The 19,928-nt window shown below is 38.3% G+C and overlaps 1 protein-coding gene across 3 annotated transcripts in view; it reads left to right on the plus strand.

Annotated features, from left to right (window-relative positions):
• The window catches only part of pappaa (pregnancy-associated plasma protein A, pappalysin 1a), a 97,327-nt gene that overhangs the window by 43,294 nt on the left and 34,105 nt on the right, over positions 1-19,928 (plus strand). For all 3 annotated transcript variants that reach the window (XM_085358318.1, XM_085358319.1, XM_085358321.1), the window contains exons 11-13: positions 18,248-18,355; positions 18,604-18,739; positions 19,057-19,270. In XM_085358318.1, the coding sequence (XP_085214444.1) occupies positions 18,248-18,355; positions 18,604-18,739; positions 19,057-19,270 (458 nt within the window). The remainder of the gene's footprint in view (positions 1-18,247; positions 18,356-18,603; positions 18,740-19,056; positions 19,271-19,928) is intronic.

Below are 19,928 nucleotides of genomic sequence, written 5' to 3' on the forward strand. Positions count from 1 at the left end.
TGCTCTCACTGGAGTAATGCTTATAGAAGAAGCATACAAAGCTTTACTTAAGGCTGCTTGCTGCCTTGATGTGTTTCTTTAGAGGCAGGAAAGGGGCTGACTACCTAAATAGAATGATTTACTTTATGGGGGCTTGTCCCCCCTAAACGGAGGTCGGTCCTTACAGTGTGTGCATACAGACATGTGTCCTCACAACATAAGTGATACAAGCACACACACACAAAGCTTCGGACACACACAAATGCATTAGCCTCAATCCTACTTAATCCCCTTCCCCTAATATGGATGATGAAAGATAAGACATGTTGTTGATGTATGTTCTCTCTTTTTTTAAGCCATATTTTATTTTTTGAGGTAATTATTCTGTCATTTTCTCACAAAAAACATTCAGCTAGTAGGTAAGTTGCACTGGTGACATCACTTTATTGTTAAATGCTATAGTGATAAATATACTTTACACTTTGCTTTGTCCTGAAAGACTTTACACCTCTACACAAACTGTGCTGTCTCTTCTGAGGTGTATAATGCTGGAAGTGTGTGTTGTTGGTAGAGCTTGTTCCTACTGCTGATGATGCATTTTTACAAAGCCAATGAACTAGTTTTTCCTGAACAGCTGTGTTAAGGTGCCTTGCTCAAACAGGGATAGGAGATTAACCATCACTTAACTGACAGTTAATGCATTTGATATTTGTATTGCACAACCTCTGTTTGAGTATTAAAAAACAAAACAAAACAAAAAAAACGAGTTTGTTCCAACCAACAACATTGCAGCTGTTTTACTTTCTGAGGGAAACGAGACACCAGTGGAACATGTCCATATAACCATAGAGGAAGGATTTCTACTGTGAAGGACACATTGTTCATTCAAAAAACACTTCTACTGTGAAGAACAAACTGTTCCCCAAGGGTTATATGTGATGACATCACCTCATTATAAGGCCACTGAAATGCAAGCGCCTATGCATGTGTGGAAAATATGCAAACACAGGTTAACAAAACACAACGATCTTGTCGCTGTCTGTCTCTGCTCTGTCCATCTCTCCCTCACATAGTCTTATTTATACAATGAGCTGAAAATCATATATATTCAAATCACCAGTGTTTATGTAAATTGATTTATTTTTCAACTTTTCAACACATCAAAATTTTCTCAAATTGTATTTTAACTTTAAATGAAACTGATTATTCTGTGTTCTTCTGGCTTTAAGCATAAGTGCAGTAACAGTTAAAATATATGATTGCAAATAGGGGTTGAACAAAAAAGAAAGATAACATATCTTGGCTTCCAATAACTGAGTTAAAATCCTCTCCAGGCTGTTCTCCTAAACAGCTGTGCAATTGAACGTGTGTGTGGCATTGCTGACTGCACTGGAGGCTCATGCCTCAGATGAAGCATGTAAAGACTGGTTGTGAAGATGAAGGCCAGGCAGTAGGTCTGTCTTTGTTCATACAGTTTAAATGTGACCATGTTAGAACAACACGTAATGCAACGCAGTCACCAGTTGCAAAACACTGACTTTGAAGATTTTACCTATTTCGAAGGAACTTTCGCCAGTGTCCAGCCATTTGGTATTTTAATTGCTGTTTTTGCTCGTAATTGTCCTTAATGGCAAACAACAATTTATCATAGAGTGCATTAGTCATTCTTCAGGCATCTGGATCTAATTCCTTATCTTCTAGTTTCGAACTTTCCTGAGTGCCTTGGAAAGCCTTTTTAGTCAAAAAACAGTTGTGGTAGTTCTGCCAAGTTCCAGGTAGCTTTAAGATGATGGTGATCAATGTGAAAAGTTAAACAATTGCAAATCAGTTCTATGAATTCAATTTTACCATTACACTAAAGGTTGACTCCTTCCTGTAGTAGTTCTAGCACTCCCATTACGTTGTAATTATTTCTGAAAGGCAATGAGCCTTCATTTTGTAGAACAGAGTGATGTTACAGGGAGTCAGATCTGCTGAGCAAGGCAAGTGGTGAGCCACAATTGTGTTTGTGTGGTCAAGAAAACTTCTTTTTGCTGTTACATGGTAGACCATAACACGTGCTACAGTGCAGGTTCTTTCAGCCAAAATGTTCAGTTTTGGACATACCAGGATGTTAATGTCTGCAGCCCTGACGGTGTGGACCAATAATAGCATGTTACTGATAGTGTTCCTGGTGTGATATGTCTTGTTTTCATTAAAAGCTTATAGGCTATTCCAGTGAACACTGCTGTTTGATCACTGGGTCACGGAGCCAACTATAGTCACCAGTTGTAATCATCAAGATGAAGGCTGGGTCAGTTTTACTAAAGAATTTCTTTGCTTTAAGCATAAGTTTGCAAATTGCAAATGTGCACATAACAATTTTCAAATCTGGACTTTAAGGGCATGATCAAAAAGGTTTTCGAAGTGCTGGAAACTGTGTCAATTTGTTTTCCTTTCTCTTGAGAGACAGAAAAACAAGAGAAGATGTTAGGCCAGTCATTGTTTGCTTTATCCGAATCTACTATTACACTGTAAACTGACACATATGGAGGTGAGTCACAGTGTATCTGGGTTCAATACTGTGCCTGAAAGGAAACTTTAATGCCCTTTAAAAATAAATTCCAGTGAAAGTTAAGAGGATTTAAACTATTCCAACTAGTAGAAATGGCTAAAGTTACCTCGCTTACACAGATGCAAATAAAAACAGTGATTTGCTAATCTCGTAAACCCATATTTTATTCATAATAGGACATATTTAGCATTTAAACAGAGTCATTTTACAATTTCATGAAAAATATTTGCTCAGTTTGAATGTGACATCACCTGGCTCTCTTGTAATGTCTGAAAAACATAAATTGGGACAGGGGAACAAAAACTGAAAAAGTAAGTAGTACTAAAGACGATTTCTGTCTCTGGCTGGAATTGAATCATGGGAGAAGCCCCCACCTCAAAAAATGACCCAAGACTTTTGAGCAACTAGAATCCAATATCAGATAACAACAGGACAACATTCCTCTCTGAGTCCAGCAGCTGGTCTTCTCAGTCCCCAGATGTTTACAGAGTGTTGTTAAAAGGAGCGGGGGTGCTACATAGTGGTAAACAACACCCTGTCTTAAGTTTTTTGAAATGTGTTGCTGCCAACAAATTTAGCTAACATTTTCTAATAAAGTGGTAAAACTTCTCAGTTTAAACATTTGCTATGTTTTCTGTCTTCTATTGTAAATAAAATATGGTTTTAAGAGATTTGCAAATCATTGCATTTATATTTCATACAGCGTCCCAACTTTTTTTGGAACTGGGTTTGTAAATGTGCTTGTTGCTACTCATGTCTAGTTGTAAGAGCTTAAAATTGTTTTTTTTCTAATTTATTTTTATTTTTCTTGCTTTTTGAAGTCACTAAAGTATACATGTCTTTTTAAGAAACAAGTACGAAGAGCATTCATTGACCGTGAATAATAATATAAGCTACAGTGGCCACTAAACACTTACTCTCTTTTTCATTCATCCAATCTTTGTACACTTCGTTGTACACCACACTGAAGTTGGGTTTCTCTCAAATAAGTAGAAAGATTCTTATGCACGACCTGATCACAAATAGAGATACAACAGCAGCCTTCCCTTCCTGTTGCGGACCTTCTATTTAGGATAACATTTTGATCTCAGTCAACCACACTCCGGAGACAATGCCATTACCATGACACAAAGCCAAAATAACTTCTCTGCTGGAGTTAGTGTCTGGTTAACCACTAGCATTTATCCCATAATATGTACCATGCCTCTTGGTGTACTGGTCTGTGTGTGTGTGTGTTTATGTGTGAAAGTGAGAAAAGTTGCAAACTGAGGCCCAGAAAGAGGTTAAGTTAAAAAGGAGTATGCAAAGAAAAGCACTACAGAGTCCAGGGACACAACGAGACATCTAAACATCTCAATTCAGTGGAATTCAATTTGATTTATATAGCACCAATTCACAACAACAGTTGCATTACGGCACTTTGTATTGGAAAATTGTAAAGTAAAGACCCTATAATATTAAAGAGAAACCCCAACATTGACCAACAACACAACCCTGTATAAGCAAACACTTGGTGAGAGTGGGAAGGAAAACCTCGCTTTTAACAGGAAGAAACTTTCAGCAGAACCAGGTGCAGGGATGGAGAGCCATCTCCTGTGGACACTTGGCAGTGAGGGGAAAGTAATAAGAACAGAGAGAGACAGGAGAAAAGGCAAATCAAGAGACAGAGTTTAATAATCGCTAATGATTAAATACAGTAGTGGTGTATAAACACACATGGGGTGACTTCACCAGTTGTCTTATGCGTCATCCGTCTCCACTGTTCTTTCCAAAAACACTGTGCAAGTAATCCTGTGCTAGCTGCATTCATTAAGGTTTTGTTGTATAAAGTAATGCAAGGTCATGCCTTTTTAATGGTCAAATAAGTCTTTGAAAATTCATTTCAATTCTTTGTCAATTAATTCAGCATACCGAGGACATAACAAGAGTGGTGAAAGGTGGTCAACTTGAGTGTGTGTTCAAATGAAATGGATGGCACAGGCAATATATAATCAATCAGAAACATGGATATGTCTAAAGTGAGCAGAGTGGCTGGTTTTACAAAGGAGAAAAAAAAGTATCAAGAGATCAAACACATAAAAGCTAAAAGCAAGACAGCTGCTGCGGACAAATTAGCACCGTGAGTGTGCATAATAGGAAAAACGCAATGTTGCAGTTTAACATGAAAAGCATTCAGTTTAAGTGTTTTTGTCAGTAACACCAGAAAAGTGGCAAAATATAAGTATAGCCCAGGCTGTGTGAAGCTAAGAAAGAAAGACAGAAAAAATAACGACAATGCAAGCTGACAGACTTGTCAATATCACAACTGTACTGTAAAGAGATGGGCAAATCACTCAGATTACAGTTGTTATTCAGGTCTTATACCAGTGGTGTAATACCTGAGTAAATAAGAGCAAGTAAATAACTTAAATAAATAAACAGGGTTCAGAAATAGTCTGAGCCTGCAATCAAATTATGTTCACAAGTATAACAGTATAAATATAAAATACACTGTTATACCTGTATTTTTACTAATGAATTCTAGTTATGCTGTATAATAAAATTAATGTTCTAGGATTGTTTATCAAGGCTTTTAGAATCAGTATCCTTAATTAATCTCAAATGGAGAGACTGATTTGTTAAAGTTACTCAAAGTATAAATATGAAAGACAGAAAATTATAAACTCTCTATAAAAAAATAATTATAAATAAGGTGCTCCATTTCAGGTAATTATTTGCTGTCTAAAAACAACATGTCTTACTGATGCTCATCAGGAACGACAAAGAACAACAATCTTCAGACCCTCTTTGTATTCTTGCACTGAGATCTGATGGATCTGGTGACCCTACGCTCCTGAGAATACGTCTCTAAGCTCAAACATAAGCAACTCTGGAGCGGGGTTGGTCTGCATAAATTACCATGGCTATCCAATCTGGTAAGAAGCGAGCCGCCTCTGTAATACAGAAAACCCAGGGTTAAATCTTAAGTTGTTTTTTTTAGTTAAGTTAACTTGATAAACCCAAATCCCAAACTGTAGTGCATGCCTCTTATTCAGGACAATCCTAAAGTGTAATGAACTCTGTGTGTTTATGGGTATTTGTTGCTGTTGGGGGTAGGGGAAGTAGATAGCACATCATTTCCTTCAGATCTAGTAAACAACTGCTGTATTGGCTTTGTGTATCAGGTCTGTTTGATGTCTAAAGACTGTGTTGATTCTGTGGGAGAGAGAGCAAGGCGGGCAACAGTGATTGGTATCTTTATGGATGCAAGGAAGCAGCAACAGCACAAGACGGCACTTGAGCAGAAAGAGAAAGATATCGCATATCTGCACGATTCTCAAATGCTGTGCACTGGTCTAAGAGAGAGACGGTGTGTGTGTGTGTGTGTTTTTGTGTTTAGGAGGTGTATACAGATATATTGTATACTTTTGCTGTATCATAATCATCTTCATACACCAGTGCAAAACCAAAGAGAAAGATGAATGACGCTCCAACATGGAACCACTAGGAGTAATTCTTCAACACGAAAATGAATGGTGCAAAGAGTCATTAACACAATCTACCAGTTTGAATAAAATACAGCAGTTTAGTGGCCTGTGCTCCTCCTTATACAATGCAAATGTGATATTTATCTGACTGATACACGTTTTGTTTTCGGTGATAAAGTCTTTGAATTCTTGCACTACCCTGTTTAGTTATGTACTATTGTAGAGGCTTTTTGGATTTGAATGAAAGAGTGGTTACATTAAAAATGAAGGAAATGATATATGAAGATAATTGCCTAAATTACAGATGAAATAATGTAAGGTGGCAGAAACTCAAATGACAAATGACAGATGGGGTTTAAGGTTATAAATGGGGGTAAAATAATCTGGAAATTAACTCAGCCAAAAGTCATACTGCATTCAAAAGAAAATACATAAACGAATAAAAACAATTCTTTTGAAAGCTGAAAATGGTCCAACACCACTCTTACTGGCCATTCCCACATTAAAATGTCCTCAAAAGAATAGTTCAATCCAATCAAAATACCACTAGAAAGTGCATGAAGTTAACATTAATGGCAAAATAAAACATAAAAATGTCATTATTATCATTATTGTTGCTATTAACTTTTTAGCCAGGTTGAATAGGTGTGTGTGTGTGTGTGTGTGTGTGTGTGTGTGTGTGTGTGTGTGTGTGTGTGTGTGTGTTGTCATATTGTGAACCTAATGCAACATTTGTAGACATCAAATATAGTATACCTGTACAATGACATAACTTCAAGCTTATGTAAATGATTCAGAGACAAGACAGAAACACCTCGGCAAACACACACACACACACACCACATACACACGCACACATAGTGCCGACTCCATATCAGAATTATAGGGCAGGTCCATAGGGGCCTTAAATGTACTACTGCTCTCTTTGTGGAGCAGAACATAATGTTCCCCCGCTACCACACTGTGGAATATGGTGAGCCAGCTCTACTTGCTCTAGGGGAAATGGAGCTGAGAATTGGCCCTAGCAACTGACCTTTGTCTGTGTGTGTGTGTGTGTGTGTGTGTGTGTGTGTGTGTGTGTGTACCCAAGTGTGCCTCCATTCATGTGTACAGCTTCCCTGTCTTCGTGTACATGTGTGCAAATAACTTTGTGTTTGTGTAGGTGCATTTCGACTTTCAGCTTAAAAAAAGGCAAACCAGGTGATTTCTTCAGAGAGTGCTGCTGCCCAGGTAATCTCTGATGCAACTCCCAGGAACCTCTTGAGAACACTAATCTTAATTATACATAAGCACCAGAAGGGATAACATTTTACATCTCATGTTGCAAGAAGCTGCTTATATACAAAGTTCGCCCATCTTGAGAAAGATGTAAAACAAACATATGTGGATGAGGTTTGGATTAAATAACCCCTACCACATTCATCTTTGCGTAAATGCTTTAGAGGGAAGCAAGAGGGAGAAGGAGGCACTGTAAAAGAACTTAATTCTGTCTAGTAAAACCAGGAAACAATAACTGGCCCCGTTCTGTCCTCCCAAAAAAAGCATGCAGCATGTGTTTGTGCACTTAAGTGGAGGATACATGCATACTGTATACAGGCTACTGCAGCGCATACATACATGTTTACATATTCCTTCCTCTTCATATACATGCAAACAAATACACTGGCAAACTTACACCTACTGCTACACTAGCTAAAACACACACACACACACACACACACACACACACACACACACACACACACACACACACACACATAGAATACCCACAAAAACAGAAGTTCATACAGTAGCTGAGCTGTTGCTTTCACCAGTTCAGGAAGGCCAATCTGGCACGGTGTCTTTCACCAACATGCCCCACAAACCACACAGTCCTCATCAGGCAGGGTGCCAGTGACATAAGCGTGCGGTATCATTAAAAAGAAACCTCTGGGGTGGCATTTTTTCCCTCCCTTTTACTTTTCCAGCTTCAGTTATTATTGTGGTTCCAGCATGTGGAAACCTCATTGAAGATGGTGATTTTTTTTATGGCACTGATGACCCCCGCATAACATTTTCAAGCTGTTAATATGCAGGGTTTTAGCACAGTTTTATTATACAGAGGGGTCTATAACTGAGGGACATTCTCCTCAGGCCCATCTGTTTTCAACTTGCTGGCATTGTATGCTCAACAATCCATATACATTAGTTTGTGGTCTATGCTCCCTACCACCCAATCACTGCATCATTGCACCACTTACTAACTTTTACAGCCCCACTCTCAGTAGGCTATGGAAGTTACATATTATTAGCCTTGGACCAATGGGACGGTGAGCTTCAGTAGGTATGGGTGACAGGACATTACCTCACACATCAGGCTCTCACCAGCATTCCAGTAAACCCTGGGATGGTGCTTGGAAAGGCATACTAGTTTCTCTCTGTTTCTCTTTCTCTCTGTTGTCACAAATGCCTCACAGATGCTGACTTCTGCTTCCAATGTGCAGACTTAAAATAAAATAAAAAAAACAATGATATGATGGTGCAGTAGCTGCAGGGGTTAGCATCAGGAAACGGATCCTGGGTTTGAATCCTCTGACCAGCTGGGGTCTTCTTTGTGGAGTCTTCATAATGTTGTGTCTGCCTGTATTTCTGTATGTCTTTGGGTACTCTAGTTTATACTCATAGTACAATAACATGCATTTTAGGTTAACTGGTGATTCTGAAATGGTCGTAGGTATGGATGTGAGTGTGAATGGTAGTCTGTTTGTGTTGGCCCTGTGACAGAATGGCAATCAGGCCACTGTGTACCACATCTTTTGCCTCATGACAGATGGAAGAAGCTCCAGTAACCTAGTAACTCTAAACCGGATAACTGGTGAAGAAATTGGATATACACATGGATGGATGGGCTTTTTGGAAGGAAGCTAAGACAAACTAGTGTAGAACAAGGCGGTGTGAGTAATTAAATATATTTTTTCAAAAGTTCTCTTGGTGAGGCTGTGGCTGCAGTGGCTCATCTACCAATTTGAAGGGTCAATACACCCCTGACTCCTCCACTCCACATGCTGAAGTATTCTTGGGTAAGATACCGAACCCCAACTTAACCCGGATCCATCCACTGAAGTGTGAGTGACTCTGTGAATCTTAGACAGCACTTATACATAGATAAAAGCACTATATGAATATATGTGATTGCATGGGTGAGGAAGTAGAAAATGCTTTAAGTGCTGAATTGAGTAAAATGGTGCTATATAAGTACCAGTCCTTTTACCAAAAATGTCATCCGAGTCTGAAATTTTTCCAAATATAGAAAAATGCAAAACAATTTGAAGCCTTGTCCACATCAATATGAATATTCTGATAAAAGTAGCTTTTTGTATACATCCACATGTAAACCCCTTCCAGGGGGAAGATTTGCCGAAAGTCCATTTCTGAGTTTACATGTGGAAAACAAAGATGCTGTCTAGCAATGTTAATGTGTTAAAGTTTTTTTGTTTTTTTTTTACATCAGTCTCCCACAAAATTGGTATGGCCCAGATCTGGCCCACACAATGTGCTTACACATGGCCCACATACCGCAAAGAATGACGACCCTTTGGTGGACCAGATCTGGTTTGCCAGATGTGGCCCACACATGGGCCAGCACAAGGCCAGTTGCAGACACACTGCTGGCCCTGTGCTGGCCCAAAACAGTTTCAGCTCTGGCCCCAGATGTCACCCTACTGTGTACCTTAATCAAGCCATGTAATAACAACATGTGCCGGAATATGATAGCACAAATGAAACATGACAAAACTTTGTTCAGACAGTGAATGGACTGATTCTTACATAGCGCTTTTCTACTCTCCCAGATTACTCATAGTGCTCTATACAACATGCCATTCACACACTTTCTCTAAACTGAGTGCTTACTAACTACTTTCATACACATTCACAATCTTTACATACAGCCTGGAGGAACCCACGGATCGAACCAGTAACCTTCCAATCATTAGATGACCCGCTCTACCTCCTGAGTTACGGCCACCCGGTGGTAAATATAAGTAAACCCTCACTAGGTTTTAGATAAAGTGTACACTCACAAAACTGTCAAACCTGCATTTGAAACGTTGGCTACCATAGCAGTATAGTATCATGACATTTGGCCTTTCTAACTGAAATAGGAAAATAGGAACATAAATAGTACCATCATTGCCAGACCTGGCCTACATCTGGTTGACATACACCCCGCCATGACACCAGTCAGTCAGAGGTGCCAGATTGATGCCGGATCCGGGCCAGGCCTGTTTTCTATGAGCCTTGGCCAGCTAAACCAAACCACAATTGGGCCAGATGTGGCATGCCATCATACAAACAGTGCCATCTACGCCAGGCCTTGCCCATATCTGAATGACATACCACTTAACATGCCAGAAGTCAGCCAGCAGTGCTGGCTTAACACCAGATCTGGGCCAGACCTGTGTGCTATGTGGGCTGTGTGTCTTCATTGTAGGCTTCTGACTGACCAATATTTCCATATGGTTAGGGTTATATTCTTTGCCATAGTCATGGCATCGTGTTTATTGTGGTCCCATGCAGATAATTTTCAAAATGAAAGCAGAAACCCATTTAAAAAAAAAACAAAACTTTTACTTGTGGACATAGCCTAAGACACTACCTTGTTTTATAGAGTTTTAAAGTCAGGTGCTGGCCTGCAAGCCACTTCCACCTGCTGTTATGCTGTGTCTGACTTCAGTATCAGACATAGCATCACACTGTCAAATCTGTTGACGCTGTTCTGTTGTAGGGGTCTTGTCGCTGCTTTCCTTGAATGCATTTTAATGTAAACACTCATAAGTGCTTATATATTCCCCATTTTTTGAGTTGGTGGTCATACCACTCAACTTGTGAATTACTGTACTACAAATGTGAAAAAAGTGTTAAAAGATAGTTTAAGATGTATGTACTAATATCAATAACTAAACCTTTAATACCTATATATGAAAGGTTTAGTTCACTTCGACCACAAATGATCTGTCCAAGATATTAATTAGAAATGTTAGCGAATACAGTAATAAATTTAACATCTGACAACTGGATTTAGCACTTATAGCATTTATAATAAGATAGCATATACATTTGAAAACTGGCAGTCACTGATCATTAAACATTTCAATGTGAAGGTCCTTGAGCTGACTATTGTTACAGTGTTGAGCTATGTAAATAAAACTGAACTAAATTGGATTGCATTTGAACCCCCTGTAGATTCACTGTTATGCTTTGTTTAATGCAGAATGGAAAGAAAGGAGACTAGAGTTTCAGGAAAGTCCTGAACGCTCTTGGGACATTCTCCAATTTTTGAAAGATATGGAAAAGAGCTTTGCAGGGCCTTCTAAAAATGTGATATAAATCTTGCAAGAACATATAACTCATAGCTCTAGGATTTTCTATGAGATTTATTGAACTGCATTCAAGGCATTTTTAATAGTTTTTTATTATTTATATATTTTTAAAAATCTGTAGGTTTCAACATCTTTAGACTGTATATACCGTGTGATGTGTTTGTTTGCGTATGAGCAGATATATATATTTGTATGTGTATATGGTTAAGTGTTTTGTGCACAGAGGTGATCTAACGTCTCCCTGGCACCAGCGGAAAGGCTTGTTGTTGTTATATTATGCTATTAGAGCCGTTATTGTTATCATCATTACTGTACCTTTGCTAAGAGACCCTCTCTCCATTTCCTACTGTTTATAGAGCACTTTATGACTTTAGTCGATTTTGTTTTCATTGCACACAGTATTTTTAGAGTAATGAGTCTGATAGTTGAACTCTCTCATTCTCATCACATTTATCTGCTTTGGTTTCCCCTTGGCTTAAGTCACTTAGCTCTCCTTTTATCCAAATTGGTGATTTACAAACACCAGTTTGTGTCTGCAGTTCTGTTGTCTGCCAGTCTGACTAGCCAGCTGGTAAATATTAAGACATGTGTGTAACCATGTGTATGTGTGCGTTTGTATTTTGATGTTAAGGACTTGAACTCATCTCCAGTGTTGCTATTTATTCAAGAAAAGCAACAGTTTGTATAGTTTCAGAATGACATTTAAGCATGTGACTTTCTCAAATAACAATCTCCATTTACATGCATTAAATTTGAAATTGATGATTGAGGTTTTGAAGGAAAATAATGTCAACTAGATCTTTGTGTTTAAGGATCCAGAGGACTGCATCTTATAAACAGCTAGTAAATTATGTATGTGACACTAATACCATTTGCATTTCCACACTCAAATCCTATCCTGGTTTACTACATACAATATTAGGAGCAGACTGATTAAGCAGTATCCCTTTTAATTTGGTCTTATTGTACTCAGCTGATGGATTAAAACTAAAGGTTTTCTTTTAATATCTTTCTTCTTTGGCAGACAGAATATTTAAGAATTTTTTTTAAAAGGGAATGACAAGAGAAGCTAACTTTAATTTGTCAATAACATTTTCAATACTAGAGTAAGTCATGCAGAGGTGTATTGCAGATGTTAGTGAAGCAGCACCTTGCTTAGTTGGTGGAAGTTGGCTTCATGTATAAATAACTATATATTCAGAATCTGCAGATTCCCATCCCTCTGTCCTACCACCCTTCCTTTTGCCTCCCTTGGGTACTTACTCTTGAGAATACATTTATTCCTGTCCCTGTAAATAATATCAGTTTATTTGTTGGGGATCAGTTGCTGTGGTGTGATTTAGATCATGAGCTGTTTTTCTTTCTCCCCATGCTTTTCACTTCTCATCATTCTGATACAAGTTGATGTAGGTTTAAATTCCCCAGATTTAAAAACTGAGCAGGCTCTTTTTAATATTTTGCAAGATATAGATTATCTGGCAAAGTTGAATCATCTTCTTGAGGGTAACCAGTGGTTTTAAACCCGCTACATTGACATTCATGAAAGTGAGTCCCTCCTCAATAGTTTTCTTGAGTTTGTTTGAGATTGTGAAGTGGCTTTTCTTTAACAAAGAAAGACTTCTGCAATAGTTCACTTCATTTGTCATCTGTGGTCATCAAGGCTATTTGATGTTCCTAAGCTGACCCGTGCGTTTATTCATTATTTTAAAATATGTACAAGGTTGTAGATTTGGTCAGTCCTAAGAAATTTTATGATCTCTCTCATAGGTTCATTTCGTTTTTTCAGCCTAATGATGGCTGGTTGTAAAATATGTATTTGTCTACAAACCTATGGACCTAATTGTAATTTGAAAAAAATTAAAAAACAATGACAACATAACCTGGTATTTAATATAGCTGACTCACACATGGGGGGTGAATTGCCTTCTGTTGTTGTGATAGGTAGGGTTGTTTTCTTGAGGGTGGGGAAATACAGGAGAATCAGGAGTGTCTAGGGAGTGATATGTGTGTTTACATAAACAAGTACGTGGCTTATACATATAAAAGGTTTTGTCATCCGCTGTCACTGAAGAGTTAGTAATGGAAACAGGCCCGCAGCAAATTAGCAGACCACTGTACAGTGGAAAAAGTAATTATCTGATCCCCTGCTGAATTTGTAAGTTTGCTCAGTTCCAAAGAAATGAAAACTCATATTTTTATGGTAGTTATATTTTAATGAAAACAGGATATCAACCATATATACAGAAAAAAAACACATTACTTAAAAGTTTTATATTGATTTGCATGTCATTGAGTGAAAAAAGTGTTTGATCCTCCACAACCCAGCCAAATTTCTTTCTTCCACTATGTGTCCATGTGGCATATAGATTGCAACTGATCAATCAATCAATCACAGGCACTGTTACAATAAATTACAGATACTACTGATCTCACCTCGTTATATATATATATATATATATATATATATATATATATATATATATATATATATATATATATATATATATATATATATATATATATATATAAAGCACACCCAAATCAATTTCAATGAAGACAGACAACACCAAAGATCTGCCAAAGGATGTCAGGAAGACCATCAGGAAGCTCGGTAATGGCTGTTGGTGCAGCTATTTGGAAATGGAAGAAATACAAAATGACCAGCAACCACCCTTGGTCTGGAGGTCTTGTGTCATGGCGTGAGGATGATAAAGAAAAAGGTGGTGGATCAGCCCAAAACTACACAGGAGCAGCTTGTCAATGATCTGAAGGCAGTTGGAACCACCGTCACCAAGAACACAAAATCCCTACTGACAAACCTGCTGAGCAGCTAGGAACAGGATCTCCAACTGGTACTAAGTCATGTTTTGCTTGGGGATCAAATAATTGTTTCACTCAATGACATGCAAATGAGTTTATAATTTTTATGTTATTAACGGACATATATAATCCTCACAGTGGTGGCAGTTTCATGTAATGTTTATAAGGTTGGGGTGACTTGGAGGAGTGACGAAACGTTTCTCCCACTGAAAACTCTACATATGGATGAACAGAATCAACTTTTTGGGGTTTTATGTCATTTGTTTTTTCTTGATATTCGGTTGCTATTCTTTCTCTTTCCATAAAAATAAAACTACTATAAAAGTTAGGAACTGTTTTCTGTGTGAGCACATTTACAAATTCAGTGGTGAATCAAACAACTATTTCCCTCCATTGTTTGGCGGTATGTGAGGTATAAATTCACACCCTATTTTTTGCATTCAGCAAACTTTCAGCAAACCATTCAGCAAATTTTCTCGTAACTGTTTTCAAAAAACCTGAAGATCATCATGATTGCTTCCAAGTAGTCCCATACCGTCATGGCAACTTATCTTAGGTTTTGTCACCTGCATTTCTCATTTCTGCCGCTTCAGCTCTAATCGGAAAGGTCACGTCAACAGATCCAGGGGACAGATATATGGACAGATAGCTGCTCTGGACAGTTTTCCACAGTGGCAGGATCTTACAGTAGCAAAAGTCTCATGTTACTAGTGTCTTATTTCACTAGCTCAGGGCAGCAAGTGAAACTCACTGCCCTTGGGTATGTGTCCTCTCTTCTCATTATCTGTTTATCTACCACTCAATAGTCTTTTACCGTTTCTCCTATTTATTTTTCTCCATATCACTTAGACATGGCTCGCGATACTGCCAAAGCTAATGAGGTAAATTAATGCACTTTTCTGAACTCCCAGAGGTTAGAGATTTTTTATTATGTTACCAAATGCACAACAGTAATATTATATGATATATTATATGACATATAATATATGTGATTCTGCAGTCATGTAATGTATAACCCCACACAATACTAGCTGTTCATAATTCAGATCTGTTTGCTGACTTTCAGAAATCAAATGTATTTGCAGTCATTGTATACAGCCACACTTCAAAGCAGATAAGGTAAAGAAGAAAAGAAAGAAAAGAAAAGAAACGAGGAATGTTATAGTTTTTCTTTTACCTCTGTGTACCTGGACGATCCTGGCATGATAAATAGTATATATTAAGCTGAGCCTCATTATTGTACAAATCACTTTGGTTAACCAGATACATTTTATTATTATCCATAACATAATACCATGAAGAAGGCAACTGATTAGTCCCAGATTTATTTTTCAACATGACAACAACCACAAACATACAGCCAGTGTCCAAAAAAACTATGTTCTGCAACAAGAAGAGCAACAAGTACTGCAGCAGATGGTACAGTCCAATGGGCAGAAATCTGTGCCATCAGAAACTGAATTTGAATAAGTTAAATTTGAAATGCTCGGATTGAATTACATGTAATACATTTATTACCAACCTGAGAGTTTATCCGCTGGTCATTCGACATGACGAATGACTTCTGAAGTCTTAATTCAGCTCAAGACGCGTAGATTACTGTCAGTAACACTTTCGGTCCGCTAGTAAAACGTAGTTCTATTAATCTGGGCTCGATTACTCTTGAACCGGAACCGGATGTAAGTCCCAAAATACTGAATTTTGGAACTGAAATTGAATTGTAGAACTGAAACTGAATGGTGAGAAGTGAATCTGAACTTATTCGAGAGCTAAACTTTTAAAGGATAAAATACGGTTTCAAAGCAAATAAATTCATTTTCAAAATATAAAATTCAATTTTAATTTAGTGATGATCATTTTCAAACCAATAAATTGAATTTCAAATTAGGCTAAGTCATATTCAGTTTTTAAAGGCATTTATTCAAGTTCCAATTCAGATTCAACCGAGCAATTCAAATTTAACTTATTCAAATTCAGTTTCTGATGGCACTGATTTCTGCCCATAATTTTCTTTTTACTTTTATAAAGGTAACAGATACATAATTTAAACTGAAAAATAAAACAGAGTAACTGTCTTTTTCTGCACTTTTTTTTGAGTGAGTAATTTCTGCAACACAAGTCACAAATTAAAGTGCTACATAAAATTTCAAATACTCTCTGAGGGCTTCTAGCGGACGTGCGCGGCATGACAGAGTGGGCATGCTGAGAACATAAAACAGAGACAAGTATAAAAAGAATCAAAGACAGAAAAAGTGGAGGGGGGTGTGGAGCATGTGTCACAACAGGATGCTGGGTTTGTTGACAAAAACAAACAGTCCTGCACACAATGCACGTCAGTTGCACGTCATTCCAAACAGTACACAAACAGTGACGGTGGTGGAAAAGTAGGGGTCACAGCACAGTGAACAAGCTTTTCAGGAATCATCCCTGATAACAGTAGCTGATAGGAATTGACACTGTAAGGGTCTAGATGCTTGCACACTCTATATACAGTACTGAGAAAAATACTGAGTCACCCATCAATGTAAAGGAAATATATTAGGAGGTAGACTTTCTTGTAATTGTTTTAAAGTGGTCTTGAGCAATAGTTCTCCAGGCTTTCTGAAAGTCTTTCGAACCTTTTCTTTAGACATTGGCTACTGACCAATTTCAGGGGAATGTTTCTTTGTTGAACAAGCATTGACCAGTGAATGATTCAAGCATTTAAAAAAGATATCCAGCTCAAGGGATGAATCAGTGTTGTGTCTACACAGATAGCTTATCAAAGAATTCGTTTTCAGATTGTGTCTTTAAACACTAGCAGCTTGTTGCAAGAGAACTTACAAGTGATTCCCTATCAAATGAAAACTAATCTCAGCACGTTGTGCAGTGTGTCCCTACAAGATCTGAGGAAACTGGACAAGTGTAGGACAAACGTGGTAACAGGCCTAGAAAATACAATCTACTGCATCTGAACAGTGTCTGATGTTCATAAGAAATAGGAAAAAAATCCAGCAAAGACCTAACTGGACTTGGTCTAATGGAATAATCAATCAGAATTTTTGTTCAAATCATCACTAACATGTACAGTGAGGTGAGGTGAGAAGGAAAACAGTGGATATGTACAGTCATCTGTAAATACTCATGGATAAGGCCCTGGAGATACTTCTCCACTTGGGGCACCAACAAATTCCAAATTTGGAATAGATACTCTACACTTTTCTGTCTGAGGTAGATGGCGTCACCTTTGGAAATGCTATTTCTGCTCTTAACTGCTCTACACTTGACTACATTCTGCCCCTTTGCAAGCTGAAGGTCATTATTCAAATAAGCCAACAGAATCACATTTTCTCCAGAAAGCAGAGAAAAGATGCCAAAGTCCACCAAACCCTCCACTTATGGCTTAGTCACAGTAGAGTAAGAATACAACAGCTACCTTCTTGCGAGCAGGAAAAATCACCAGTTGTGATTATACTGAACTTTTTTCACATTCAGCGACAAAATGATTTCCCAGAGGTTGACAATGAAACAGCTTTAACCTCTGGGAGATCACATTGCAACGTGATTGCACAGGTCGCTTGGTGGGAGGCAACCTGCCTCTAAACAATCACAGTCAAACTCAAAGTGACAGCAGTCTGTCTCAGACAGGTTTGTAAATAAGTGCCTTCTCATTTATAAATGCAGACAGATTGCCAACACACTGCAAACAGCCTGACTCATTCTGTGCAACTAGTTCACGATGCATCTCCTTGGGAACTGGACTTAACTGGTTGCCAGATGGTTGTATTCTGATTATATTCCTAAATAAAAGCAAGCTTTTTTAGTGTCTTTCAACTGCAAACTGATAGCAGACTGACTCTGTCTTTCATTGCCATATTGAGACACCAAAGTTTCTTTAAACATGGCAACTGACTGCAAGTGGTTGGAGACCAGCTCCTTATATGTGTGTGCTTTTTAAAAACTTTCTTGACAGTTTTTCCTTCTGTGAGAAATTTGGTCTCATTTGTTTAAAAAAAGAAGAACATTTTAACAAAAGGATTTGTACAAAATTGTTCATTCTCCTTTCTTTGTCACTTGTATTTCTCCAGACATGTCAATCCAAGGTGTTTGATCTATCTGATGGAGTGTCGCAGTACGCATGGTTCCCCTGTCGAGTGGCTGATTCAGCCTGGGGATATTATACATACTGGCTCAAGGTAACACCAATATCCATGAAATATAGTTCAGATGACACCTGAAAATTGCGCTTTTGGGTTGAGTGTTCTTTGTAATAATGTCAAACTGCTGTACTGATACTGACAAAGCTTTAGAGAGTAATCAGCATTAGACGCCTGGATTGGGAAAGTATCTGTGTATTAGATACTAAACAAATTAGGATAAATCTAGTTGTACACACAAACACGTGACTAATTTTACTTAACTTTGTGCTTTTCCCTTTATTCAGGCCCACTTTTCTCATCCCATGGTGGCAGCAGCAGTAATTATACACTTGGCTGCTGATGGGACTGGCTTCATTGATCAGACACAATGTAATATTACTGTTCAACTGGTGGACACCAAAGAGGGGATCCATAGCCTAGGTGAGAATTATCTTAATGTGTTTTCAAACTACTACTTACCTCTGTATCAGTCTAAGTGAAATGATGAAAGCATACGTCATTTAGAACGCCGCCCCCTTAAGCATGTGTTGCTTTCATCCCTTTGTTTTGTAACTTGATTGGCTATGTCTCAGTTAGAACACGGTATCAGCTTTTCATCACCAGCTCCTTTGTAGGCCTCCTCTTCTTTTTGATCTTTGAGGTTGGTTAACATCTGCTTCTGTCCCCTACCTTCCCTATCTCGACGTCAATGCACAATGTTTTGTCTTCTGCTCTCGGCCCCAATATCCTCTCCACAGGTGAGTGGCGTCTAAGCTGTCGCACAAACCCTTTGGTCATCCCAGTGAGTCATGACCTGTCAGTGGCCTTTTACCACACCAAGGCTATCCTGGTGATGTTTTCCTCTCACCTCGTGGCCATCTCCGGCGTAGCCCTGCGTTCCTTCCAGTCTTTTGACCCCATCACAATAAGTGGCTGCCAAAGCAATGAGATCTACAACCCCACAGGACAGAGGTGAGGCTAAAAATATACAAACGTAACAGCGCTGTAAAAGATGCTAACATATTTAACACAGACGTCAGTCGAAAGCATGCGAAATCACATCATGAACATGTTATATCACACACACGCACGCGCACACACACACATGCATGCATGTATAATTTACACTATAGTCAAGTGTTTGTATGTGTTTTGGAGGAATGCGGGTGCATTTATACTAGTTTTTAATTTATTAAACAAAAGAATAAGTCTTGTTTCTGAGTCACAGAGCTTGTTATGATATGTATTTGCTGTCAAGTCACATATTTATGCATACAGACAAACTGTTATTGCCCCCAAACAGCTCTCTTGGAATTTCTTTAAACATTCTTCAGGAAGAGTGCTCCAGGCTTTTTGAAGGACATTGAAAGCTTTACTTTGGATGTTGGCTGCCTTTTGTTGTGTTCAAGAAGATTCTGTACTGTACTTTGTGTTTTTCTATCCAGGTATGCTTTTACTGGATTGGGAGTGTGTTTGAGATCATTGTCATGGTGAAAAATGAAGATGTTGTGTTTAAGGTGGTATTGCAAATGGTACTGCATGGAGAATCAAACTCTGACCATACTTTATGTATTTGTAATTCTAAAACACACAACCCCACTGGCTGAAGTACAGCCACAAACCATGACTG

This window comes from Diplotaxodon limnothrissa, linkage group LG7, assembly GCF_057381915.1.
Source record: "Diplotaxodon limnothrissa isolate DT_005_m linkage group LG7, D_limnothrissa_male_GT1.1, whole genome shotgun sequence".
In the NCBI taxonomy this organism is placed as follows: Eukaryota; Metazoa; Chordata; class Actinopteri; order Cichliformes; family Cichlidae; genus Diplotaxodon; species Diplotaxodon limnothrissa.